The following is a 26726-nucleotide window of genomic DNA, read 5'->3' on the forward strand; positions in this document are numbered from 1 at the left end:
GGAGGTTGGGATTCCAAGCCTGGCCTATTGTGTCTGCTGTAGTTCAGGCTCCAGCACTTCAGGCTCTGTCCTGCCAGAGTGGGAAGGATAGAGAAGGACAGAGCCTGAAGGGCTGGAGCAGATCTCTCCACACAGCTCTTCCCATTGGACTCAAGCCTGGGAAGCCTGAACAGGGCTTCATTTCCTGGGCCTCATTTGGAGAGGTGAGGGGCCATTTCATGGCCCCAAGGGTTGCATCCCACCTCTTCAGACATCCTGGGGCAGAGCCCTTGGCAACAGCCAACACAGACAAGAGAACCACATTCCCCTGACACTTTATTGTTTACAAAACAACGGAAAGACACAATCATTGCTCAGGGAAAGGAAGGTGTGTGGAAGGCTCCTCTGAGAGGGGCCCAGGTCTCTCTCATTTCATCTCTTTCAGTTCAGAAGCACACAACCTAACACAGTCGACACACATCAAGGAGGTTTGGCTGAGCTCCCAGCACAACCGTACACCAAGACCTCAGCAGCCTGTTGGACTGAGGGTATTCAGGCCCCAGTGCAGTGGCTCTCCTGGCTTCCCATGGAAGGGGTTTGTGATGGTCATCAGGGCCCTGTGCCTACAGCAGTACCTGTGTCCTGTTCTAAGGGTGTCGTAGGCAGCTAAGGTGCTGTTACCTGCAGAACGACCTCTGAGCTTGACTCTGCTGCCTTGGCTCTCTTGAACATGGACAGAACAGGACAGCAGAAAACAGTGAGGCCCCCTCAGAGAGAAGGTTGCTAAACACCCACCAGGAGCCATTGAGGGCAGGTCTCTAGTCAGGCGCAGCGCCTCCCACAGCCACGGCTGAGGGGTGACAGACAGCATGGCAGCCCTTGGAAGTTGCAGAGGCCAAGGGTGCTGAGACCCTTTCTGTAAAAGCTCATGCCGCCACTGTGGGTGTGGGGACAATTCCCTCGCTCCTGGAAGTACATGTGGGAACTCCACCTGCATTGTGTGATGAAGTCTGGTGACTCTGTTCTTCAGGAAAAGAAACAGCTTTAATAAAAATAAGTTAATAATTTGGACTGTAAAAGGCTGTACAGCACTAAATAAATCCTCCTGAGGGGAGAAATGAAGTTATCAACAGCTCGCAAGTAATCCTGTGCTAGAGAGGCTTCAGAGTGTGGGCAGATGTCTCCCAAGGGGTGGCCCTCACCCTGCCATGTAAACATTCACTTTCCAGGGGTCTGCAGCAGCACATGGAATGCTAGAGTCACATGGGAGCAAGAGGGGGCCTCCGAGTGCCTGTCTGGCAGGCCTACCTCAGACTGTCGTGTGCTCCCAGGGTTAAGCTAAGGTATAACACGGGGCTGCTTCAGAGACACATACTGGACAGAGAACTCATAGAAGGGCCAGAGACCAGGGAAGGAAAGGCATGGCTGGATTCTGAAGGCCAGAGGCTCCGAAGATACCTGCAGCAGTGATCAATCTCTACCACCAGGCGGCAGTGCAGAGCGAGAGCGGGTGGCCGGAGCACCTGGGGTTCCTGTACAGGACGCCTTGCTCCCAGTCTCAGCAGCACATCCATATGGACCGGGGCTCAGCTCCTTATTCTGAAACTCTAGCCAGGAACACAGCTCTTAGTTAAAAAAAGAAAAAAGCAAACAAGTGGAGGAGCTCCTGGTTTTTATATACTGAGTTCTGGTGTAGCACGGCCACTGGCCCTCGCCCTACTGGGCGTGCGAGCTTACTCATCTAGATGAACTCTATTCCTTCGTACTTCACAGTGCCGATCTTGGTCTCTGGAAGCAGGAAGCGGCCGTCCAGCGTGAAGGCCATGACATAGGTGGCGATTCTGCCATTGTCCTCTTCCGACTTGAGAGCCACAATGATCTGGTCATCCGTGTTGGGGATGAACTTAAAGGACGAGAAGCCGTGGGTGGGGACCAGCGTCCCCACTTGCCTCACAGAGATGTCCCTGAAGTCCTGGGCTGCGCTCAGCAGGAGGTTGCTGCCCTTGCGTTCATCGTCCTTCTCGCTGTAGCGCTCGTGGCTAGCCCGACGAGGCAGGAAGAACCAGCGCTGCAGCGTGTCGCTCCAGCAGGCAGATTCGTGAATGAGGTAGCCTGAGATGGCAGTAGAGACCCACAGTCGGCACACTGTGCCCTGCTGACTGGCACAGCCTTCCTCTTAAGGGCCTTGCCACCCAAGGCTACACTTTGGGGGCTTCACTCCATCTTCCCTCTAACCTCGAGCTCTGCACCTGCTCTCCACGACCTGGGACAACCATACAGCCACCACAGCCCAGCCAGAGAGCTACACCGAGTCTGGAGCGCATCCCTCCCTGGCTGCCCTGTGTCCCTGCAGGGCCTGCAGCCTTCAGCAGCAGTGTCTGAGGCTGAGGGCAGCACCGGCCCATTTCAGCCTGGGAGAGCTCTCTGGGTCTTGGCTCCCTGCTGCCCTTCACCCCACACCTGACTCAGCTCCATTCAAAGGTCACACTCCTCAGAGCCCAGGGCATGGCAGCTCAGGCCTGCTTATCTCCTCCTCTGCTTATGAGGGCCCCACACTAGGAACACTTTTTGTGGATGAGGGGTCCTGTTAGGGCTAGCAAGGGACAGAGACAAATGGCTCAGTGGATATGGTGAATCAGCGTCTTCAGCAAAGCTGAGCAAGCTGTGAGAACACCGTACCGGGGCACGTAGAGAGAAGGGTCTTACCTGGTGGTCGGATCCCCGCGGCAGCTCTCAGGGCGTTGTAGCTAGACACCCAGTTCTCGTGGTCCACACTGCCCCTGTGGCCTACCACCTTCACCCACTCGGGGTTCTCATTCATCACCTCCCCTGTCGTGGTGGTCCACTCCTTGCCCAGGCCGCCCACATACAGGTGCTCGTCCTTCACAGCAAGCCATTCAGCTTTGAAACCTGGGGCAACAGGAGGCGAGCCTGAGACACTGGGCCTACTCCCCACACCCAGCCAATCTCCTGCCTGTGTTGCTGTCAGCTGTGTCCAGAGTGGTGCACAGCCACTTGGAGGTCAGAAGTTGCCACTCTTGAGCTTCATTAGAGGCTGAGATGGGAAGCCCTGTGCTAGGTCCCGGAGTCCACGTCCTCGTCTTCCTTACCCCTTCTCTTCCAAGAGCCCTGTCATGCCACGTGTGACCACCATAGAGCCATACTCGACGGTTCCCAGACCTCCTGTGCTACTTCTCCAGGCAGCCTTCGGCTTCCGAGGGCAGCCCCCCTGCCCCAATCCCACTTCTTGTGCCTCAGGAGCTGCATATGCTACAGCAGTCAAGCAGGCGTGTGCAGCAGGTGTCTCCCACCGAGGGCCACAGCTGACACTAACCACAGGGCTACCCACTTCCTGCCTCTCCCTGGCCAGGGTTTTAGCCTATCATATGTGAGGAAGAAGGCAGAATGACAGGGTCTTCAGGACAAGGCAGTGATCATTTCCACCCTTGTCCTTACTTCAGAGCATTTACTCCAAAGCTGCCTTCAACTAACTGACCTTACACAAGCCTCCTGTTGCAGGCTGGCGATGAAGGCCTGCACAGTTTCAATATTCTCCTTCCTAACAGTCCCAAACAGGCTACTTCTGACGTTCCCAAGCTCCTTAGCCCCCAGGAAGCTCTGGCTGCAGGGGATGGCAGCTTCTGACACAGCCTAGAGTGGCTCGGAGGGCCCGGTTTGGTTCCAGGTAGCCCCAGAGACCTCACGAGTCTTCTGCGCTGCCTCCATGAGGAGCTGCCCTGTTGGCTGGTCTTTTGACCCTTCTGGATGAACAGTCACAGCTCAGCCGTAGCATCCTTAGCATCCGATTGCTTGCATTCTTCCCACTCAAGGGGAAGAACTGCCCACACAATAGAAGTTTACAATGCTGATGGTTATGGTTATGGGCAGGAAATGGGTGAGCGACAGAGCCGAGGTACCTAGGTGGAGACAGCCACTCCCAAGAGCCCCAACCTTGGGCAAACACGAAAGACTTTTATCACCCAGGCAGGGCTGGGCAGACAGCACAGGGGAGTGATTACTGTGGTCCTCCTTCCACTGCAGGAAGTCTGTAGTGGTCTTCAGCTTGGCACAGATCAGATCTGCCAAAGGATCAGATAGCCCCCCCCCCTCCAGTCCAACCTGCTACACATGAAGCTAATATCAGATTCTGTTCCCAGGAGTCATTGCTGCTCAGCACACAGACCCTTGTACTGGGTGGGCTCATAGCAAGGCTGAGTAGCAGCAGTCGACCTGTGGTCCCAATAAACTCAAATTAGAGCCTGGGATGGCAGTGAGCCTCTGGGTACCCCGCCCTGAAGAGATGGCAGTGAGCCACTGGGTACCCAGCCCTGAAGATGAGCCACCTGCTGGGAACCATACTGTGTGATCCTAAGACACCTCTGAAGACAGGACGAGGACCAGGGTCCCAGAAGGGATGAGGGTGGCAATGGACATAGCCTTGGCTCATTCTGAAAAGGGCTTCCCACTCAGCAGCAGGTTCCCAGTGATCAGCTCGGGGATCTAGAAACAGCTTCCTGTAAGCCCCATAAGGGTGGCTGCTGGGGCTGAGCTGAGTCAAGGGTCACCTGGGTGTGCAGGGTCTTTGACAAGCACTTGGATCACTGTCAGAGCTAGATCTTGAGTGTCACTTTCACTTTGATAGCATTCATTATCGCCATGGAAACAAACTTCTGGGCATGCAGGTGAGGGGGTTTCTGTATTGTGTCAACAAGGGCAGGAAGGCCCACCCTGACAGAGGTGGCCCCACAACATGGGTTTACCTCTGCTTCCTGTGGACGCCTCACACACCAGCCGCTGTGACTCCCTACCATGATGGGCCACACCCTCAGACTGAGCCAAAGGAAACCCTTTTTCTCTTAGGCCACTTTTGCCAGAGCAGGAAGGCGCCAAAGCGGCAGCTGAGAAGAGCTCGGCCCACGGCAGAGGTGACTTACCCTTCTCCACGGTTCCATCGCCATCAGAAAGGATCACCCAGGGCACTGCTTTGGTGCCTTCGATCTGGTAGATGACCCCTGTGCGGTCATCCACGGAGTAGAGTTTCCCATTGAAGACGATCAGGTCCGAGAGCTCCATGCCCCGCCCCTTTTCTGCCAGGTGGGACTCCAGGACCCCATGGTCCTTATCCCACTCCACACTGACCCTGTCCCCACTGTCCGACAGGGTCAGGTAGCCTTTCTTAAGGTAGCTAAACCAAGTGTTTTCCTCCTGGGCCCTGGACCCCGTGTCCAAGTCAGCGATGACTGCGATTCGGTACCGAATCCCGCCTGGAGTCCTCTGTGGGGGGGAGAGGGGGTAGGTGTCGTTGTAATGAGAGATGCGCTGCTGGCTGAGCCTCCAGTTGTGCACATTGTGGGTGGTGGGCCTGCCTGGCACTGGGCCCTGATGGTGGGAGTACAGCAGCCAGAGGAGGGCAGCACCCACAAAGGACGTGAGGATCACCCGCCAGCGGGGGCGGAAGCGAGGGTCCGTGGCCTTGGTCATGGATGCCAGCACAGGAAGGCCCCCTATACTGATCCGGAGGGAGTGCATAGGCTCATTCCATTCCCGCTGGTCAAAGGGCTGGATGGGCATCAGACTTCGCTCTGGGCAGGACCTAAATCAGGGAAAGGAGAGTAGTGAGTGGGTTGTGGAAGGCGCTACTTCTCCAGTCCAGGGTCACACAAGGTCGCTCAAGCAAGACAGCTCCTCCTGGCAAGTGCAGTCCTGGATGAACCTGACCCCAGCAGGTAGTCAGAGAGTGGCTGCCTACTGGGAGACTCACCTCACTTCCCCAGCCACCCACTCCCAGCTATCAGCACTCACTGCTGCCCAGCCCCAGCACCTCAGTGCCTCTCACGCTGCAGCCTGGGGCCACTGAACCTTTACTTCCTGGGCAGGCTCTGCACTGTTTCAATACAAAGCAGACATGAGGCAGTGCGGGCAGACACACTGCTGCTGGTTTTGACGCAGTCCGTGGCACTTTTCTATTAGCACAAGCAGGTACAGGAACTGAGTCTTGCACGTTGCTCACTTTACGAACTTGGGGCATGGTTTTGGCTCCAGGCCCAAGCTGGGCTCTACACTATGGCACAGCTACAGGCCTAGAGCACTGGAGGAAGCTGGGAATTCCACCTCCACACCCCTCACTGCCTGCCCTGCCTGCTCCTACCATACCTCAAAAGCCCAGTGCCACAAAGCCTCCAAGCCAGTGCTGGCTGTGGTAAAGGTGTCTAGCTCAGGGTGGCCTTCCATAAGGCACTGCCACGGCTGCTCTGGATGCAGCATGGCATTTCCCTTATGAGTTGCAAGCATACCAGCCAGGGCCACTGTCACTGCCTCAACAGATCCATCAGGGGACTTGATGGGTACATGCTACCAGGCAGCACCTGGGAAGGGCTTGGGGTTCCAGCAGCTTTAGATTGTGGGGTGCCTATGGACTCCAACTATAAGGTTCAGGTGTCTGGGAGATACAGAGGTGCTCTGTGCCCACGCCGTAGATCACTGGTCCTGGGCGCGCTCAGGTTTTAGTGCCCAGAGTCAGGCCCCAGGAAAACAGTGGGCATAGGGCCTGCTGCTCACAGCAAAGGCAGAAGAAGGCGCTATGTACTTTGGGGCTGCTGTGCTAACCACAGTTGGCAAGGTAGTGTCCCCAGTCCATACTGGTGGGACCTCCTTGGGACTCTCACTCAGGCTCTGCCTCACACACTCTTCTCTATGGCTATGGCGTCAGAGGCTAGCCCCAGGATATCAGTGCTGTATCCTTATCCCGGACATGGTGCCGAGCCCTGCCACGAGTCAGATACTGCCATGCACCAATTCCAATTTACACCTTAGACACTATTTTAAAATATAAGTCTGAGTTCTCTGACCTCAAGGTGACTAACCCAATCCTCCTCAGGAATAGCTGAGGCTACCACAGACACTGCCAGCAAGTCAGAGTCCCCATGAAAACCAGGAACAAAAGTCACAGTTTGGGTGTAAATGTTATACTTCAAACTGTCACACGGTGCCAAGAAGTGGCCTCGATCCTTTCCTTCACCCCCCATCGGCAGGTCTGTCCTCTGCAGGAGCGCCATTCACCCAAACATGCCAGCAGTCCCCAGCTCCTCTATAGCTCTTCTCCCGAGAGCCCTTTGCCGCCACCCCAGCCTGCACTACTTGCTATGTAACCATCCCCGGCTCTATGGTCCTCCCTCTTAGTCCTCACTTCCAGAGCAAGCCTCACACCATTCCATTGGCCCGGATACCTGCCCCACTCTGCATGGCTGCTTCGCTCACACCCAAGGAGTCCTGGGAGACTCCCCATCTGGTTTCCTTCAGTTGGGAGCCTCACCAAGTCAGGGCTTCCTGTTCCAGCTCTGGCACACAATGCAGTTCAAAGCTAGGAGCCAAGAGACAATCAGCATGTACCTGCTGAGGGGCTAACTGATCAACACCATGCTGAGATTCCTTTAGTCATCTGAAAGGGCACCGCTCTAGGTCAAGGCCCCGAGGAACTAGCCACTCAGCTGCCCAACATGAGCCACAGGCCCAAAACACACGAATGTTGTGTAGAGTGGTAAACACCATGACATGCCATTGTCCTTAGTCTCTGGAACCCTCAAACTTGTCCCTGTTCAACAACTCTGCATTCCTGTGAGCCACAGCCCATATCCCCACATCTCTGTTCAGGAAGAGCTCTATGGGCTACCCCAATGGGCTGACACTGGAGTCTCATCCCCTCCCTTGGTTTGCAGGCATCCTGGTCACCTGGCTGGCTCATGTGTGCTCCTGGACTGCCCTCTCAGGGACACCGAGCACTCAACTTGTTTTGTGAACAGAAGATCTGGGAGTCCGTTCAGGAGCAGTCTCCTGCCCCGCTCCAGCGCCCTGCCCACCACCTAAAGAACATCACATTCCCACCCTTTCCTCCTCCTTACAGCCCTATGCCCAGGTCTGCATGCCTGGGCGATCTGTGCCTCTCCAAACACTGTCCTAGAGACAGGGAGACGTCTCTGCTGCCCAGGGGCTAGCAGGTCCCACGTTCTTTACTCTAGGCGTCTCTAGCCTAGGCACCTCTCCTGACTGCAGGCCAATTGGTATCAAGGCGGCTTCTTGGCAGAACTCTCTACACTAAGGGCTGCCCAGCCCCGAGGACCAACCCAGGGGCATCTGTACTCTTCTTTCCCCTCACCAAGACACCAGTTCAGCTTGTTCCCGTCCCCCGGCCATGTGCCTGTCTCACCTGGACTTCAGACCTCCAGAGTCCAAGCTGTTGCTCTGCCACTTCCCTTACAAGGGTCTCAGCACCCTTCCCAGACCTGCTGACAATAAAGCCAGATGCGGAGGAGGGGCCTGCCCGCCTGCCCTTCTTACCAGTCACAGCCTGCAGAGCACCTCACTTTGCTTTTCTGCCCAGCCTCCCACAAACCCTAACTTCAGACAAGAACAGCTCTGGCCATGTAGAGTCCATGTGCCCAGACCACGGCACACGTGCTAGCTCCACCTGGATGCACATGTCCTCTGACCACACAGAACCTCCTGAAAGTGCATGGCAGCCATTTCTTCACTGTGCAGTCCCCCTCTGGCCATGTGTCCTCGCCCAGCAAGTCATCCCTCCTTTGGGAGGCTGCTACTGTCCCCTGTCCAGGAGCCGTCCAGGCCAGCGCAGGCTTTGAAGGAGCGATTGAAGGCCTCAGAGAAGAGGCTATCCAGTGCAATGGACGGTGTCTGTTTTCTTTCTCATGACAGTCTAGTCTTGAACTCAAGACAATCCTCCTGCTTCAGCCTCCTGAGTGCTGAGCTCTCACGTGTGTTTTTCTACAAAAGGCAGGGAGGAGCAAGTGAAAGAGAAGGCGACATGACCACACAGGCAGAGGCTGAGTGTTGATATGGCCCCAAGCCAAGGAAAGCCTCGTAGCTGGGAGGACAAAGACTGAGTTCTCCCCAGAACCCTGAACAGCTCTGGGACATCCTAACTTTGGCCCAGGGGCAAGACAATGGGGCCAAGAATTCTGAGTCAGTGACTCTCTAGACCTGTGGTGAGGATGCAGGCCACCTCAGGCTACAGTATATGTCATTTTCTATACCCCTCCTCTGGCCTTCCTCTTCTCTTTGCTAGGAAGAGCGCGCCAAGTCAGCTGCCTTTCCGCTGATGTCCTCAGACCCTGGCTGCTTTGTGCCTAAGACTTACTGTGTCTTGTGGCTGTAGATGTTGCCAAGGCCACAAGACAGGAGCCTGTGGTAGTGAGGGGCAAATGGACAACAGCCCCACAGAAGGCCAGGGTTGTGCTTGCCTCCTCCTACCTCCACAGGGACCCTGAGGTCATTCAGGAGTCTACATGGCTGTGACAGAAGTAGGCCCACCTGGCCTGAGCTGTAAAGTCAGGGTCCTTCCAGGTCGGCTAAGGGTGCTGGCCCCGAGCCTGCAGACAGGCTCTCTCCCGCCACCAAGCTCAGAGGCGCCCTGCAGCCACTTTGTTCCTGAGCCAACCTGCTCCAGTGTTACATGGCACCAGGTCCCTTTTCTTCCCCGCCCCTCTTACATAGTGGGTGTTGAAAAGCTAACTACCCTCAGGCATAAAACAGCAAGGCCATACCTCAGTTCCTCATGAGACACACTAATCCATCTGTCTGCACCAAAGGACATTTCTAGATGACCAGAGGAATAAGCAACACAGAGGAAGTGTTTTCTCTGTGCACCCAGGAGCTGCCAGAGCTGCCGGCCTGTTAGGAAGAGCATGGGCGGAGGACACCTACCTCCATGGGCACCCTTGGGTCTGTACAGCACCCTGTGGAACTACAGCCAAGATGACCTGTCTCCTTGCTTCCTTCACGAGTGGCCTGTGTGACAGGTGGAGCTCAAACAGGTTCAAGGCGGCTGACTCCTCCCCTCCAGGATCAAGGAAGGGCAGCGCTCAGTGCTACTCTCTTGCTACCACGCCTCGCTCCTGCAGAAAGGGCTCCCCACTCCATCCACAGCGTGGACAGGCCTCAGATGTCTGCTCTGTTCAATCTGAAGCTTGCTTCCTTACCACATGGTACAGCACAGAGTCCATGGCCAGCACTGACAGCCGGGGCAGAAGTAGGCAGGTACCCAGGCTTGCCAGCAGCCTCCAATGGCAAGGCCTTAGGAAGCGCAGGCTAGGCACTGTGACGTGGAATCTGGCTCCTGGTTTTGTGCTTTTGCCAAGCTCAGCACTGTACCTAAGAATTCTATTCCCTACTTAGACCAAGTGGACAGTCCAGGAAGATGAGGAAGAAAGCCAATGTTTGCTCTAAGAACTACAGAGGCCACTCCTCCTCACACTCAGATCCTTCTCACAGTCAAGTGTGGCTCCGGGATCTCTGACATCTGACCACACCCCAGGGTCACACACACACCGAGTCAACCTCTGAACTACTGGGACAGTTGAATTTTTCCGCCCGTTTTTAAGTCAACTACTCAGGAGGAGTCTGTTAGTAGTGCCACTGGGGCTGAAACTAATTACTGTAGACAGAGCAGCTGAAACATCACACACTATTATTTCCCAGCCCTGCAGGAGTTTGGCTTGGCCTCACTGGGCGACCCCCCAAGGCTGGTTCCTTTCTCAGGCTCTTGGGGAAGACCCACTCTGTGGCCTCTGCCTCAGTCCCTGCCTGTGCTCCCTTCCTCCCTGTTCAGAGCCAGCAGTACTAACAGCACCAGGGGCTCCTTGCCTGAGCCAGTCACTCGCTCTTGCTCTTCTGCCTCACTCTGTGGCTTTAAGGGTCCTGAGATCACATTTCCCCTTGGGAACCCACCCAGTTTCCTGGTGAGATATTTCCAGCCTTAACCTTCCTGGGTAATACAGCATGCTCACAGGCTAGGGGGTGAGGTAGGCACAAGCGTCTTGAGGCTCATTACAGTTCACACCAGGCCTTGCCCAGTGTGGGCAGAAAGGCTTCAAAACCCTCCCGGTTTGCATCTGTGGCATCACAACGCTGCGGCTGCTGCTGCTTAGTCTGCATCTCCGGTGCCCTGAGAGGGACTTAGCAAAGGAGCTGCCCTCCAAGTCAAAGTGATACCCCTAACACAGCATGCCTGAAAACATAGGGGTTTGACAATCCCAGTCCAACCCAGACGAGAACTCAATTCCAGAATGCACAGTTGCACCCTTGGGTACAGCCCACACTGTCCCAGAGCTCCCCTCTGTCCGCCGCCCCTGTGCTGGCTCTGGGGACAAGGCAAGACCCTCAGAACCACCCTGATGGGTCTCAGCTCACACGCACCTGCATGTTACTGCTCACAATTGCTCACGCTCCATGCACAGGAGCTGCCTTGAGCTTCTACTTCATTTCCTGTGACCCTGTCCACACTAGACGTAGGTGAAACACTGAACAGCTGCACTCACTGAAGAGAAACGGGGAGGGGGGAGGGGGGGATTCGAGAGAAATGCCTGCCAACAGGAAACTCTTTCCATGTGGACTTCTCTAGGATCAGGGTTATTATTATTTTTCCTAGACAATCTGTCTTGTGTTGATGAAAAGAAAAGCCAATATAAAAAGTGTTTAACTTCAGTATACAAGGTTTTAATTCCTTCAGAGGCATTTAAGACAAGCTTTCCAGAAATTCTCAACACTCACTGGCTTCTAATAGGTATCTTCATGCCTCTTGACAAAGAGGGGAAGGAGTGTGGGCTGCCGTCCACTGTCCACAAAGAGCAGGCGCTAACGCACTGGGACACCTACCTGTATGGCCACCGTGAAGACAGCCACACTGCGAAGGATGTTCCAGGGCTCAGATGACAGGGTCGCAAGTATCTGTGGAAGCTTCATGGGCACACATGCCACAGTCAGGTGGGTGACAACGGGACACCTGCCTCTTCCACTTTCTAGACCTCTCCTCCTGTCCCCGCTGCTCAGCAGGCAGAGGATGTCATGCACTCCTGGACACACTGGTGCATATTATGTGGTGAAGGGGACTGAGGGACAATATGGTCACAGAACATGGTCCATTCAGTTGCAAGAAGCATTTACCTTTTGATAACAGGTCAAATGGAACAAAGAAAGCAAGAAAGCACACAGAATTCTGTCTCTAGCCAAGCGAAGACGCTCAGGGCTCTATGTGACAGAGATCCCTTGTCTTATCCAGAAGGAAGTAGGCTGTGCTCACGGGTCCCAGCTAGACTGCTAGGCCCAGGTCTAGGGAGCAGCTCAAAGGAGGGTCTGTAGTCCAGTCCAGAAGGATGGTCCTCAGACAAGCCCCAGAGGGGCAGGGAGGAGTTCCCAAGGCAGGGCCTGCAGTACATGCATAGCCCTCAGTCTTGGGAGCTTGTAAGATCTGGCCAGTCAGGCCCCACTGACACCGTGAGACCAGGTTCCCGGGTCTAAGCTTTGACCAGTATATAGTCCTGAGATGGAACTGGGAAATGAAGCTGGTTACTGAAGTGCTCCTGAGTGACTGCAGAAAGGTGCTTGGGTTTACTGGAGGTGCATGAATGTCACGGGTGCTAGGGAGCAGGAAGCTCTGTTAAAATGGACCAGGGGATTCCAGACTTCGAGGCTGCGAGAGTCTGGCTGAGATTAGGGTTGTATGTGCAGAAAGGGACTAGGGGGTGTGCAGAAGGAGCAGAGGGTGTGGGTAGCTGGGAAGTAAAAATGCTAGTGCACTATGCTGCCTAGGGGAAGGTCCGATCTTAGATGACAGCAAGAAGAGCCAGGAGAGGAGGAAGGAGGTGGGCGGTTACAGGTGAGGATGGGGTGCGTAGGTGGGTCTGTCTGTTAGAGAGGTGCTCAAGTGCCAAGCTGGAGAGACCCTGCCCGGGCCAGGCAGGGAGGGAGGGAAGGGACTGTCGCTAGGGGATGCTAGTCAGAAGAGGAAGAAGTTTCGCACGACTTCTCAGGGGTACAGCACCGCACACTCATCAGAGAGGGGAGGTCTCCCACACAAGCCAGAGGGGCAAAGACATCTGTCTGTCCGGCGCCAGTCACAGCCTAGCTGCGGGGGGAGTTTGAGGTGCCCGGGGCCAGGCCGGACGGGTGCGGGTGGCGACAGGCCCCAGAACACAGCGAGGGAGGGCACCCGGCCGCGGGCGCGCCGTCACTCACCCACTGAGAGCCTGGCTCCGGAGCCCGCGGGCTGCCGCCTACCTGCGTAGGGCCGGACAGGGCGGGCGGCTACTTCCGCCCCGCCGCGCGCTCCCGGCAGCCTCTGCTCAGCGCCTGCGCCTCACTCTGGCCGCGCACTCCCGGCAGCCTCTGCTCTGGGTGTCTTCCTGCGTCGCACTCTCGGTGGCCTACAGCCACGTCTTCGCGGCAGCCTTTGCTCTATGTGTCTTCCTCTACTCGCCCCCCCCAGTCTCTGCTCTGCGCCTGCGCGCTGAGCGCGGGGCTGCTGGGAATCGTAGTTTTTCGCTTGGGATTGTAATTGAGGCGCGGAGAGCTGTCATTCACCAGTTGAAGCTTCAGGGTTCTTTGCCTGGTCTCCCCCGACCTTCGTCTCAGGAAGTTTAGAAGTTAGGACTCCTCTCCGCAGCCCTAGTTCTCAGACCCTCTTCTGAGCTGTTCCAGCTGGTCATAGCCGATGCTGACCAGATTCCACAGCCAGGACCAGAGGATGGTGGTGTGTTCCGCCGCCGACTGCAGTCAGTAACCCTAACAAACGGAGCACCCTGGTTCATCTTTTCCCGGCCTGCTTTGCTCTGAGCTCTGTGCTGTGTGATACCGGCTCAGTCCTAGACAGCGGTGGCATGTCAGGACTCTTTAAGAAGGCCCTCATCAATCATGGAGAGAGTCAGCCCTGCCTCCTGACTTCAGCCTCATCTCCCAAAAGCCTTCTGGGAAGTAATCCATGCACAGTGGGGACGAATTCAAAACACGTAACCCCACACGGTGAAAAACAACCCTTTCTTCCACCCCCTTTTGTCCTATGGGACATACACTAACGGTAGAATATATACTAAATTACATGTGAAAAATAGAAATGTGCTGGGCTCCCTCCTGTGTGCTTGGGTGGCAGGCCATCTTTCTTGAATTCGCTGATGTTTCCTGTCTGACCAAACCGAGTCCCAATCAGCCACCTTCTATTTGTTACAGCTGCTCCACTGGGAATAGGAGATTGCTCTCAGGATTTTTAAAGCACCCTAGGTATTCCTTCCAATTCCCAGCTCCTCTCCTTACACCTTCAACGGGAGGCACAGTCCTGAATGCTGTGTCCATCTTTCTCATGCCTTCCTTTGCAGACAACACATAGCTGTGCAGCTCTAAATAATACACTGCTCAGTTCTGCCCAGTTTAACCTTTATGAGAAGATGGCAGAGTCAGTGTTCCAGGGGCAGTTTAATCTTGCCAGTTTAGTGGCACCAAATGTCCTCTCCTTGCCTGATTACAGAGCTGTGCACACTCACATGAATATATTAATATATCGTTTGCTTTGACTGAGACAGGGTCTCGCTGTGTAACCCAGGCTGCTGGTTGCAAACCTGCAATGATCCTTCTTCCTCAGCCTCCTGAGTGAGATTACAGGTGTGTACCACCATGATGATGTCTGGTGCTTTACACACACACACAGAGAGAGAGAGAGAGAGAGAGAGAGAGAGAGAGAGAGAGAGAGAGAGAGAGAGAGAGAGAGGAGAGAGAGAGAGAGAACATGCATCTGTGTGGGTTTATGTATTCACAGGTGCACTTGCATTCCCCTAGAGGTCAGAGGACAACCTCGGTTTCTGGATGACCTGGAACTGGCCCAGTAGGTTAGCCTGGCTGGCCACTGAGCCCCAGTGAGTACCAGCGAGCTCCAGTACCCCTATGCTTCTGCCTCCCTTGCACCGGGATTGCAACACCACATCCATCATTTTCGTAACATGATTTCTGGGCATCGGATGCAAGGCTATCACTTTGCCAGCTGAGTTTTCTTCTCAGTCCTGTCATATCTTTTAGACCATGTGCAATTCTTTTGTGGCTAGGGTAATATCTCTTTAAGAAGAAATCCATCCCTTCCCCACTGCTATTGTGCAATACTAGTTTTGTCCAAATGATGTTTCCATAGACACACAGGTCTGTTTAGGGGCTGTTGTGTTGTGTTGATACTTGTGTTACCAGCTTCAACAATTCTGTGTCATCATGTCTTTGCAAGCTTCAGAAGTTGAATGACACAGCCCTGCAACTACCCAGCAACCGACCTTTAGGGATGTTGAATAGAATTGCTTTGAACCTGTAGAGTCAGAAGACCATTGAAGTTTTTACTATATATAGTCTTCTACCCAAGACCATAGGGAAGCTATTTAATTCCACCCTAAAACATTCTTTTGGAATACCTAAAATCTCACATTTCAACAATACTTCAGGGAATAGACTTGTGTTATTAAAGCACAACTATAAAATGTATCTAGGATAAATTCCTAGAAGAAAAACTACTGACCCAAAGTACATGTTCATGCAGGTATGAGCACATATCTTCCAGAGCAGCTGGCCTGTGGAACGGTCCTCCCCAAAGTCTGCAGTGGCTCCATGCCTAAGAAAGGCCAGAAGATCTCTATTCTTCTTTGCATTGTGGGAGATGTTGTCATAGCCTCCATAGGATCGGAAAGGTATGATGAGCTTCTTCACCCTATACAGAATAGCCCGCAGTCCAGTAACAAAACGCAGGTAGCAAGAGAATAGCACATCAAATTCACAAAATTTCTGTTTAAGGAATGAGAACCTTCAAGACCCAGAGAACCAGGGAAACACGTGTCTCAAACTGTCTTCAGACTAGCTATACATCGGAGGATGACTCAGAACTTCTGATACTCCAGCCTTCTGAGTGTCTGGGATTACAGGTGTGCACCATCACACCTGGTCTGTGTGGTGAATGGATGGTGAATGGCACCCAGGGCTTTGGCATGCTCAGCACACATTCTACCAGTTGAGCTCCAGCTCCAGCCTGGGGACATTATTTTAATGCTTTGATTTCATGAAGAAGGAACTGCATATATAAACATGATCGGACAAAAGGAATGTAAACTAATGGGACTAGGATCAGTGGGAGGATCTGGTGGGAGGATTTAGTGGGAGGATCTAGTGGGAGGATTTAGTGGGGGACCTAGTGGGAGTACCCCCTGGGGGGACTTAGAGGGGGGCTGGTAGGAGGATCTAGTGGGAGGATTTAGTGGGGGACCTAGTGGGAGGACCCCCTGGGAGGACTTAGTGGGGGGCTGGTGGGAGCATCTAGTGGGAGGATCTAGTGGGAGGAACTTGCAGGAATGTTTGCTTGGTATCTCCTTGGCCTCTTGCAGCAACATTGGCTAGGTGGGGAACAAGACTCCTTCTGGCCTGAAGTTCATGTGGGATATCACCAAACAAGATGGGTTGGAAGACTTAAAAATATGTAAATTTTCTCTTTTAAGAAAGACTTCTGGGGGATGGAGAGATGACTCAGTGGTTAAGAGCACTGACTGTTCTTCCAGAGGTCCTGAGTTCAATTCCCAGCAACCACATGGTGGTGGCTCACAACCATCTGTAATGGGACCTGATGCCCTCTTCTGGTGTGTTTGAAGATAGCTACAGTGTACTCATATAAATAAAGTAAATTTTTTTTTAAAAGAAGGACTTCTTTGGTTTTGTGTATGATTGTTCTGCCCTTACACATATTCACCGTGTGCTTGCCTGGTGCATGGAGGTCAGAAGAGGGAGTGGAACCCTGTGGAACTCGAGCTATAAATGACTGTGAGTCTCCATGTGGGTACTGGGAATCCAACCTGGGTCCTCTGCAAGATTAGCAAGTGCTCTTAACTCCTGGGCTATCTCTTCAGCCTACAGAAAAAATACTTAAAGAAAAGAATGTTTTATGCATGGCTTGACAATGTCATACATGTGTACAACGTATCTTGATCCTATCCACTTCCAGCTCCCTCTTCTTCTTGGTGTTGCCTGCTGGGAGGTGCCTGACCTTTCTGGATTGATCTGGTGGGTAACCATAACTGTCGTGCTGTATTGAGAAGACAGCAGTTTATGGCAGCACTTCTCCCATCCTCCACCTCTCTCCACCTCCTCTTCCACAATTCCCGAGCTTTTCATGGAGTGTGGTTGAAACAGCCCGTCTAAGACTGAGTACCCAACAGCCACTTACTCTCCGTACTTTGTAGGTTGGAGAGCGTCTTCGACGGCCAGCTTCTGCATGGAGGGGTGGGAAAGCTTGAGTGGTGCTTCTGGATTTCAGACTGGATTTCTGGGACAGGGGTTCTACTTTCTATGGGGAAAGAGGAGTAGAGACAGGAGGGCTGAAGAAAGTTGAGAGAGGTTTTGCTTCTGAGGGCCTCTCCGCCGCACCTCATTCAGCCCGGAGGACTTGACGCCATGCCTTGACTATCATGGCCTGTGCCCCAGCACCTCTGCCACGTTCTTGGTCCTGGACTAGAGGTAGTGAGGACATGAAGACAGGACAGACAAAGACACACATACAGAAGAGCTCGTGTACTGTGTGCACTCGGATGAAACAGAACCAATAACTACACCAACCCGGGACGTCAAGTGTGTTTGTTAGTTACAGCACAGGGGCACGTCATGTAACTGACAGCCATGCCCATGTCAACAGTGAGCCTCCACTCAGGCCTCCACTCAATCAGGGCTTCCTCTGCCCCTTACACACAGCCCTTCAGCACATTTCAGTTCCTGTGGCTCTGTATAACTCAGGCCATCCCGGCTTTCAATCTCTCACAGCTCCTCTTAGTTAAGCGGTTAGGACTGTGCCTTCCACCAGGGGGCGATGTCACTTTATTTATCAGGTAAGATCAGGGTCCTTCCATGCCTCTGTGTGAACTGACATGTTTTACCAAAGCAGAGGGAGCCAGTAGAGACGGAGAAACTGAGGCACGGGGAGGTTAAATGGCTGAATGAACGTCAAGAGGCGCGTGAACGGCCATGGCCTGAGTGTGCTGACCTTGCAGAGGGATAGTCCTTACTTACAGTTGTTTTCTTCCAGCTGTGAGGTCCTGTACCGGCCCTTAAGCTGCCAACCCTCTGCTCCACCTGCCTGGGCCTCCCAGAAAACAGGCGGCGGCGCCTGACAGGAGCCATGAGCTCGGGCCAGTGGCCAGGACTGGTCTGGATGCCAGGTTTCCTTTCCCGTTTCAGCAACTTCTGTGGATCTCTGAGCGGTTTCCCCATCCCCCCGCTCGGCAGTGGAACACCACCCATGGAAGCCTGCCTGTCGCACTACCCTTCAGATTGGAATTCAAAAGTTTGCAATGCCAGCCTTTGCCTGTGGGATAGCCGGGCAGATGAGCCCAGAATAGCTGGCTTGGCAGAATGTTAGGGCCCCAGTGGGAGAAGTCATGGAGCTGCTAATGACATGCTGTGCTCACTGGGAACCCAGTGTCCCTCTACAGCACAGCAGCCCAGGCCTCACAGCCCTTCCCCAAAATCAGAGAACAGCAGCAGGAATGACATCACCAGGGAGAAGGAAAGAACTGCCCAGCAGGGATTGGGGAGGTGCCTCAGCAGTGGGCAACAGCACCTGCTGGACAAGCATGGGGATGGAGATCTCAAAGGTAATCAGTGAAGAGTGACCAACATCCATCACACACACACACACACACACACACACACACACACACACACATACACACACGAGATAGTGCTCACATACACAGACCAAAACCCACCAAACAGATACACCACATACACACATATATACACAAAAGCAAATAAATATAGCACTACAATATGTCGGGGCACAGAGCGTGCCCTCCGTGGTCAGCTGCGGGGGGGGGGGGGCTCCACCATCGCTCATGCTCTTCTCCCAGGAGTCTCCCTGGTCTGAGGAGAGAGAGCCACTTGGGAATTATGGGGGAAGCCTTTGATGCTTGGCCCAGACACCCTTGCGTAGGTGCAGTAGCTAGGGAATTTGGGGCAGACATGGCTTACTTTGGAACTTGACAGGGAGGAGACCCTGGAGGGGCACTTGGTCTTGACATCTGTCCCATGTTCTCAGGATGATGACCTCTGACCCAGGCTGTGCTGCTCCAGGCTCCGCTGACCCAGGCTCTGAGTCATCTTGGGCTTCATTTGTTATGTTGTGCTTTACCGTGACCCTTGCTTGAGCCCCGGAGGGACAGCTTGAGCTAAGTGGAAAACATTCAGGTTCTGGTTGTTTCGGGTGCTTGTGGCCGGGGTGGAAGGAGACCGGGAAATCTGCAAAGCATTCCCCATCTTGCTGAATTTCCTGTCTTTCTTACAGTTTCAAAGAAGGGATGGCTTCGACGACAAAGGGTTTTAGGGGCCTGATAGCTGCCCAGCTCGGTGGTACATAAATTCTCTTACACCTTAGCCTTTGCGACCTGGCCCTTGTGAGTCTCTTTGGCTGTTTGCCTGCTAGGTTGGGTTGTGGGTGGTGAGTGATGACACCCCTCAGACACACTCCATCCCCATTCCCATCCCGTAGAATTCCCCATGCCTCCCAGCCTTCTGACTCAGGCACCATGGGACGCCCAAGGCTCCCTTTGCTGTGTTTAGTATCAAGCTGCTCCTCTCACAGTCTCTACCTCAAAGAAAAAAATAAAACATGCCCCCTTTAAGTCTCTTGGGAGATGTGGGGGCTTGGCCTAAGAGTCTGGAAGGAGGGAGGTTATATTTACAATATATACAATACTAGTACTTATTGATATCCTAACATGCCCTGTGTACCTCAACCTTTTTATTAATCATGTGAGAAGCTTCGAGTCATGGTTGCTTATCCAAAATTCCCCAAACACACCAGGTATGGTGGTGCACATATCACCAGCAATTGGGAGCGTGAGTCAGAAGGATTGATATTAGCTGAGAGCCAGCCTGGGTTACTGGGTTACTGAGGCTCTGCCACAGAGGAAACACCAGAAAGAAGAATGAAGAGATGGCACACACATGCACACACATGCACATACATGCACACACAAATAAGTAATTCTGTTTGTTTGATTACTTATTGAGACAGTCTCTCACTATGTATCTCTGGCTGGTCTTGAATTTGCTTTATAGACCAGGTTGACCTCAAACTCACAGGGTTCCATCTACCTCTGCCTCTCAAGGGCTGGAATTAAAAGCATGTACCAGCATACCTGGTTAATACATGCAACTGAAAAAGGAAACCACAAACCAAAAAATAGAAGCGAGCTAACCAACCCCCACCCCAAATTTCCCAAATACAAAACGACCTGAAGCCTTGGTCTCCCCTAAGTTTGACATAAACTCGATAGTACAATGTGACTTGCGATGTCTTGAGCCTGCATGGCCTTCATGTATTGCTCTGAAGAATGGTCAGGGCTGCTCCAGGTCCCCTGCACTGGCCGCTTTCTGGGAAATCTCCACCTCATTCTGGTCCATCTGGCCCAGCTGACTCCAGATTAGAGACACCTAGTCCAGCTTGGCTTTGTCCATGAGGCACCAATCCTGTGAGTTTGGAAACCAGTTGGGTGGATGCAAAACTTCCTGATAGAATGAGCCAGCTGGGGAGTTGACCGCCATCTGCTTTTGACCTCCAGGTTGGCATCTCAGAATTACATTAGAGAGTGCTGCTTTCCCAACCTCCATCCTAAAACCATCTTGGATGTGTGTGTCCCTCTCCTGAGACACACGCCCAACTTTATGAATCCTGCTGTTCAGCTCTGAGTCAGGTTTTCACTAAGCCGAGTCTTCTGGGTGGGACCATGATAAAAAGCAATGCTGCATTCTCTCCTCACAAGACTTCCAAGACTCTTTGTTGCCCCTGCAGCAGCCTGGGAGAAGGGGTGCCCCGTTAAGGGTCCTGCTTGCTTCTGCTGCCTACTCTCCCTGGCATCTCTTCTGTGAAGGATGTTGGAGACAGGGAGACAGGGGACAGGCTAGGTCCGCGTGCTGGGTGGGAAGCGGCATGTCACTTACAGGAATGAGGAGAATCTTATCCTTGTCTTTTCCTACATAGATAACCAGGGATGCAGTTTTGCTCAGTCTTAGATATGTGCCAAAAGCAGGGACTCTCCTCAGGGCTGCTAGGTTGGGGTCGGTCACATCTCTGGTTGGGACACATCTATGTATTCTCGACAGGTGTCCTTAAGTGCTCTGCCGGGGTACCAGAGGGCCAGCAACATCTTTCCTTCTTATGGGTTGGCACTTGGATTTGGAATTTCTGGAGAAACCTGTGGGAATTCACAGGCTTCTGCCCCTAACCCTAACCCTAACCCTAACCCTTACCCTAACCCTAACCCTCAAATCCTCCCTCTTCTCCTTCCGTCCCGGCCCACTCTGGGATTTGACCTCTGCCTCTCTATGCGCAGCCTTGGGAGGAGATGATGGGGGGGCACTGGCTTGCACCCCCTCTCTTCCCCTTTCGATTCTATTGGCCCTTCTTTATGCTGGCACAGCAAAGAGTAGAAAAGTGCAGCCTGTTTGTTTCGCCTGGGATATCCCAGCCAGCACCTCCTGCCTAGAGAGAGGAGGGAGGAAAGGAGGGGTGGGAGGGAGAGGAATGGTGGGAGGGAGAAAAAGAGGGGGGAGGGAGGGGTAAAGGGAGAAAAATGGGGAGAAGGGAGAAGGAGGGGGAGATGGGGAGGGGGAGAGAAAGAGGAAGAAAGGGGGAGAGGGAGGGGAAGAGGGGAAGAAGGGGGAAAGAGGGGAGGGGGGAGGGAGAAGTCACTCTCAGAGCCTGATGTTACCAGGGCAGTTTCATATCTCAGTTCAGATGCTCTCTCTTTTAGAGTTGTAATAAGATTCCAGAGCAAGCTATCTGACTCAGTGTTTGGGGATGGAGGCTAGGAGGGACTGTGCTGGAGAAGCCTGGGACATGATCCCCACAGGAGGAGACTCACGAGGGCATGTGTGTAAGATTAAGGAATGTCCAGAGCCGTGCTGCCCAGCAAAGGCTGAGTGCTGGCCCAGCACCACACTCCAGGGCTTCAGTGGAGGACCTGGACCTTCTGGATGCTGCCTGCCCACCTTTGCCTCACGGGGTTCTCTAGACTCTGAACTGAGCAACTGAGTGATCCCCTTCCAATACATCCTTGCACGAACACACAACCTGCCATCTTGCTACAAAGGAATCACGGATACCAAATTTACCCCTCGGTCCCTGGAGTACAAGTAGCCCTGATGGAAAGTGTCTCAGATGGGACCACTGTTGGGACTCGGGGTGGCCCACACACCTAAGTCAATGCTCCTACCACCAATTAAGATTCTCCGCCTTTTTGCAGGTCTCTGTTCTGTGTGGAATATCCTCGTCCTGGGCTCACAGCCACCTCCACATCTGGAAAGACCTCTAGATAAACAGAAGCGTCCACCTCCATCCCCTCCAAGCCTGTGCCAGCTCCCCAGGGCGTCCAGAAGTAGGGAGAACCAGTCAGCCAGCCGGGCACACACACGGTTAATCCTTGGCGGCTGCTGTTTGGATAGAAAGCGCTAGGAGCGGTCTAGGCTCCTCTGCAACTCACATCTGGCTGGGGTTGGCGCTTTGTATTGGTCCCTCTTTCTTCCTCTCTTCCTCTACTTCTGAGAGAAACCACGTTTCCGTTTCTGGCCAAAGAGACCTTGGAGGCAGCTGAGGAGATAAAGGTGTTGGGACTGCTGTGGCTTACACCTCCCCCCTTCCTCCCCTTTAAGTGTTTCCCCCTGGGGACTTTTTTCTCCCTAGGGTTCTCTCTCTCTCTCTCTCTCTCTCTCTCTCTCTCTCTCTCTCTCTCTCTCTCTCTCTGCTTTGACACGTCTGTGCTTCCCCTCTGACCTAGCCTAGAAGAAGGCTCAGCCCCTGGGAGATGCTCTAAGGGACACTCCCCGAGAGGCTGGAGGATTCCACTGCACAGCCGCCTCAGCTGGAAGGAGGTAGGTGGCCTGGTCGTCGGACAGACCGGGAAGGACTCCATGCCTCTTCTTGGCTTCATCTGGGTGCCCAGGCGTGACTGAGCAGACGCTTTCTCTGGAGTGAGATGTGACGTGGACTTACGGCAAAGGGGCACAAAGAGCGGGGCAGAAGTTTTGGGGACAGCATTGAGTTATTCTTGCTAACTCCCCCTGCACAGAGTGGCTGTGCAGAGAGGCAGCCTGGTGGGGCTCCCTGGAGTGCGCGGGGGGGGGCGGGCTTTTGGCGGGTAGGATGCTGACAGGACCAACTGTACATTCTTCCACTCTTTTGTGGGGTGTCTCTCTTTCTCCCAGATTCTCTTTAGAGGGTGTCAAAGGAGACAGAGCAGCTCTGTTCCCAGCTCGTGCCACTTCGTGCCTGTCCGTATCACCTGGGACAGCTACGATCCAGGTCTGTCCCATCTGTCAGTGGTCAGCTGGAGCCCCAACACTGAACAGGAAGTGTGGACTCTGGCCCCTTCTAACAGCCTCGCTGTTCCTGGAGGACATCCAGTTAGGGCAGGAAAAAACAAATATCCCTTCTCCATGGTCCTTCCTGGGAAGGAAAAGAGCTGCCTATGGTGCTAAGGGTAGCTCTGAGCTAGGGCTGGCTACAGACTCTAAGATGCCCCAGGACCTTTGCTCAGCCTGTGTCCACCTCGACTCAAGTCTGGGCATCTCTGCAGGTATAGATGTAACTTACCGGTTAACCTGAGACCCACCCCATCTATTCCTGCACCCACCCAGGCTGCTCCCTGCCTTGGAGAGCCTCCTCCCATCCAGCTACTCCTGGCTCCGCCCTTGTCTCTCGGAAGGGTAGGAGGGAGCTGCCTCTCTGACTCTTGTCTGTCCCTGTGACCTGTTTCTTGGAATGGAGACCACAGAACATGCTTCTTCAGCTTTGACGACAGGGTTGGGATGTGGTTCAGAAGCAGGGTGTAGTGCCTAGCGTGTGAAAGGTCGGGGACTGCATCTCCAGTACTGGAAACAGCCACAACCAAATATCAACTTTGATTTTCACAGACTATGTTGGCTCAAGACTGTGAGGCAGAAAGGCTGCGGCTAGTCTGAGCCATCCTGAGCCAGACAGCGGTCTGAGGAGTTCAGCCGACAGCAGAGACTATAGAGTGAGATGCAGTTTCAAAGTAACCAGAAGAAAATAGAGTGAGATGCTGTTTCAAAGTAACCAAATGAAAAGAAAAACAACAGGAAAAAAAAAAAAAAAGAAAGAAAGAAAGAAAAACTGAGAAATGTCATTGGGATCCCTCTGGGAGTGAGTGACGTCCTTAGAAACTGCCGGCTCTGCTTTTTATAGTGCACCAACTGTGTGCTGCCTGCACAGGAGCCATGTGGGAGGAGCTGTGTAGTCTCTACCAGGCCCCTCCAGTGCTCACTGGAGAGGAGGGAAACCTGCAGAGGGAAGCAGAGGGCTGAGAACAAGGGATCTTTGGTGCTCCTTGTGTCTCACAGTTCTGCCTAGGGCCCCCCACCCCCCGCCTGCCCCAGGCCCTACTGTCTACCAGGAAGCACCCCAGCTACATGGTGTCTTCCCTCCCCAGGGCTCAACTTGGGATTCTCTGCCCAGGCAGGAGACACTGAGCTTTTTTAACTGTCCCATCTTACTTCCTAGAAACTCACACAGGCACACACCCTGCTTGCCCCCACTGCGGAGAACTCAAAAATAGGTGTTCTGAGGTTCATGGAGGCCCGGGAGCCCCTCCCCCTGGGAGGAGGCAGGCCCTACCGGCTGGCCTGGCTTGGAGGGTGAAGGGCAGTCACTGCTCATTCCTGGCTGTAACCTCCCTATTCAGAGCAACCAGCACAGCATTAATTTTTTTCTGAACACACTCCTTTCTGTTATTCTTCCTGGTGCCCTCCCCTCTGCACCCCCCTCCCCGTAATTAGCATGACTCATAAACCAAGTATTCTGGCATTGAACTTCATCCATCAAAACAAAGATGAAAAGAATTTCGTAGAAACTATGGGTTCACTCGGGACACCCTCACTCACTGTTTCTTACCCACAGGGGGGTCAGGCCCTTTGGTGGGTCACAGTTACTAGGGCTGACGGTGGCTGAGGCTCTAGGGTTTAGGTGAGGCTGAGGCCACAGTCTGAAGGCAGAAGGGCAGGCTAATGTCCACTGGAGGATGCAGCCCCTGACTGACCGCCACCCTCTCTGGAGAGAGAGGATTGGGAGCAGCCTGGGCCCTGGCCTTGAAGGACCCAGAGATATTGGACCGCGGGTAATGGTGGCTCCTAGGGACTGTTATTTTGTCCAGTTGTAGTCACTGAAAATTTGCCTTCCACTAATGTCAAGTGACCTACAGTGGCTGTCTGGACAGGACCCCGCCACCTCCCTGACTCATTCACGAGGTGCAAGAGACATTCTGGCTTCTCCAGAGAGCAGTTTGCTTAAAGCTAGAGAGCCCCACAGGCGCTGGCGCTGCCTCTGAGGGCCCTGCCCTGGGTCCTTGCCCTGGCAGGACCTCTGATGGGTGACTGCAGTCTTGGAGGCCTTCAGAAGTGGTTCCTCATTCCCTCCTTTCCAGGCAGGAAGGGACACGCTGGATCCCTGAAGGCCTGCTTGGTTTGTGGAGGAACTAGCCTGTGCTCAGGGTGAGGCCGCTGAACCTGGAAGGGCACTGTGTCTCAGAGCCCTGGTTAAACAGCAATGGTGTGATACCGGTGCGGCCAGCAGTAGCTCTTCCTGTACTAGCTGGTACCCATTGTGAGACACACACCCTGACACACTGGGTGGCAGGGGTTTTGATGCTCCCTCGTCACCACTGACCACTGGGCTTCCCAGTCTGTTTCGGAGGACTTTGCATATCTACAGTCACCTCCTTGGGCACCTGCCCAGGCACACCGCTGGTACTCCATTCACTGACTAGGCCTCTGTGTCTCACCGTCTTCCTGGCTGAGGTAGGAATTTCCCTTGAAATGAGACAGTTGACCAGGAGACAGCCTGCAGGCAGTGAGCCGAAGCCCAGGCATTGAGGATGAGGATGAGGGAGGAGCCAGGATAGGATAGGAAAGTCCTGCAGGGAAGCCAAGCTCCTGGTGCCCAGGGCCAGGCCAGACGTGTGCTCTGGCTGCTATGGCCACATGTGGTAGAGAGGGTCGCATCCTGTGGCTGCAGCTCCCCCCACCATGGGGCATCTGCTTACCAGCTGCCTGTTGCCCTGGGTACCAGGGAAGGAGATCCCTCTGGGGGAGCTGCCAACCATGGGTGGGCCTGAGGCAGATGCAGTCCAGGAGCTAGGCTGGGTGTGCAACTTCCTCCCTTATATGACTGGGGCTGGCTCTTCCTACATTGGGTTGTTAGCGCCAGAGCCTGAGCTCCTGGAGGAAGCTTCAACAAGCTAGGTTCAGCCGCTGTCCTCAATAGACCAATTACAGAAACAGGCATGTTTATTTAGTGTCCCTGAGGTCCTAATGTGAGGCTCTGATGTAAAAAGAGGCAAAGTATGCAATGCTAAACTGTCCTGGCCAAGGCATGGCGGGCAAGGTGCTGTCCGGCCCACTGCTAACCCATCATTGCTTTCTTGTCCAAGTAGGAGGTACCTGGGGTGAGGATGGGAATCCCAATTTCACGGGGTCCACTGTCACAACAGCCTAACAGTCAAAGGGAGGGGCCCATGTGTCTGTTTGGAGTATCTTCATTTTTATCAGGATACTGAACTAGGTTCTGAGAGCTGAGTTCTTGTGGAAGGGGATTTGTTTGGAAGGTTTCCAGTATCATGGAGCCCCTGAGTCTTTTGATATACAAAGCCTCTCCCTCCCTGGGTCTGGAGCCCCCTGAAGATCCACCTATGAAAAGGAGGTGTAGGATCTGAAGCGCCTACACCTACGTGACAGTTGACCAGCCACAGCTGCTGGGCAGGTAGAGCCTGCTGGAGAGGTGACTAGGCTCAAGTGCTAGAGGCTAGTGTGTGTGTGTGCGTGTGTGTGTGTGTGTGTGTGTGTGTGAGAGAGAGAGAGAGAGAGAGAGAGAGAGAGAGAGAGAGAGA

General features: G+C 53.8%; 2 protein-coding genes across 7 annotated transcripts in view; one reads left to right on the plus strand and one right to left on the minus strand.

The window, feature by feature from the left end:
* Positions 1 to 298: 298 nt before the first annotated feature.
* Positions 299 to 13194, minus strand: Cant1 (calcium activated nucleotidase 1). Of its 6 annotated transcripts, none has more exons than XM_021212117.1 (5): positions 13048 to 13194; positions 11647 to 11727; positions 4914 to 5572; positions 2686 to 2889; positions 299 to 2091 (listed from the first exon to the last, which is right to left on the minus strand). In XM_021212117.1, exons 3-5 carry the CDS (start codon positions 5548 to 5550, stop codon positions 1721 to 1723), a joined length of 1212 nt encoding a protein of 403 aa, XP_021067776.1. In that variant the 5' UTR covers positions 5551 to 5572; positions 11647 to 11727; positions 13048 to 13194; the 3' UTR covers positions 299 to 1720. The 6 variants fall into 6 exon arrangements, with proteins under 6 accessions (XP_021067776.1, XP_021067777.1, XP_021067775.1 ...); XM_021212118.1 differs by having other exon boundaries at positions 13006 to 13194; XM_021212116.1 differs by having other exon boundaries at positions 11647 to 11879; positions 13006 to 13194.
* Positions 13195 to 22583: 9389 nt separating this feature from the next.
* C1qtnf1 (C1q and TNF related 1) overlaps positions 22584 to 26726 on the plus strand; it is a 20429-nt gene continuing 16286 nt past the window's right edge. Inside the window, exon 1 of the mRNA XM_021213453.2 lies at positions 22584 to 22698. The gene's annotated coding sequence lies outside the window, so the exon portion shown is untranslated. The remainder of the gene's footprint in view (positions 22699 to 26726) is intronic.

Source organism: Mus pahari, chromosome 14 (genome assembly GCF_900095145.1).
Source record: "Mus pahari chromosome 14, PAHARI_EIJ_v1.1, whole genome shotgun sequence".
NCBI classification, from domain to species: domain Eukaryota; kingdom Metazoa; phylum Chordata; class Mammalia; order Rodentia; family Muridae; genus Mus; species Mus pahari.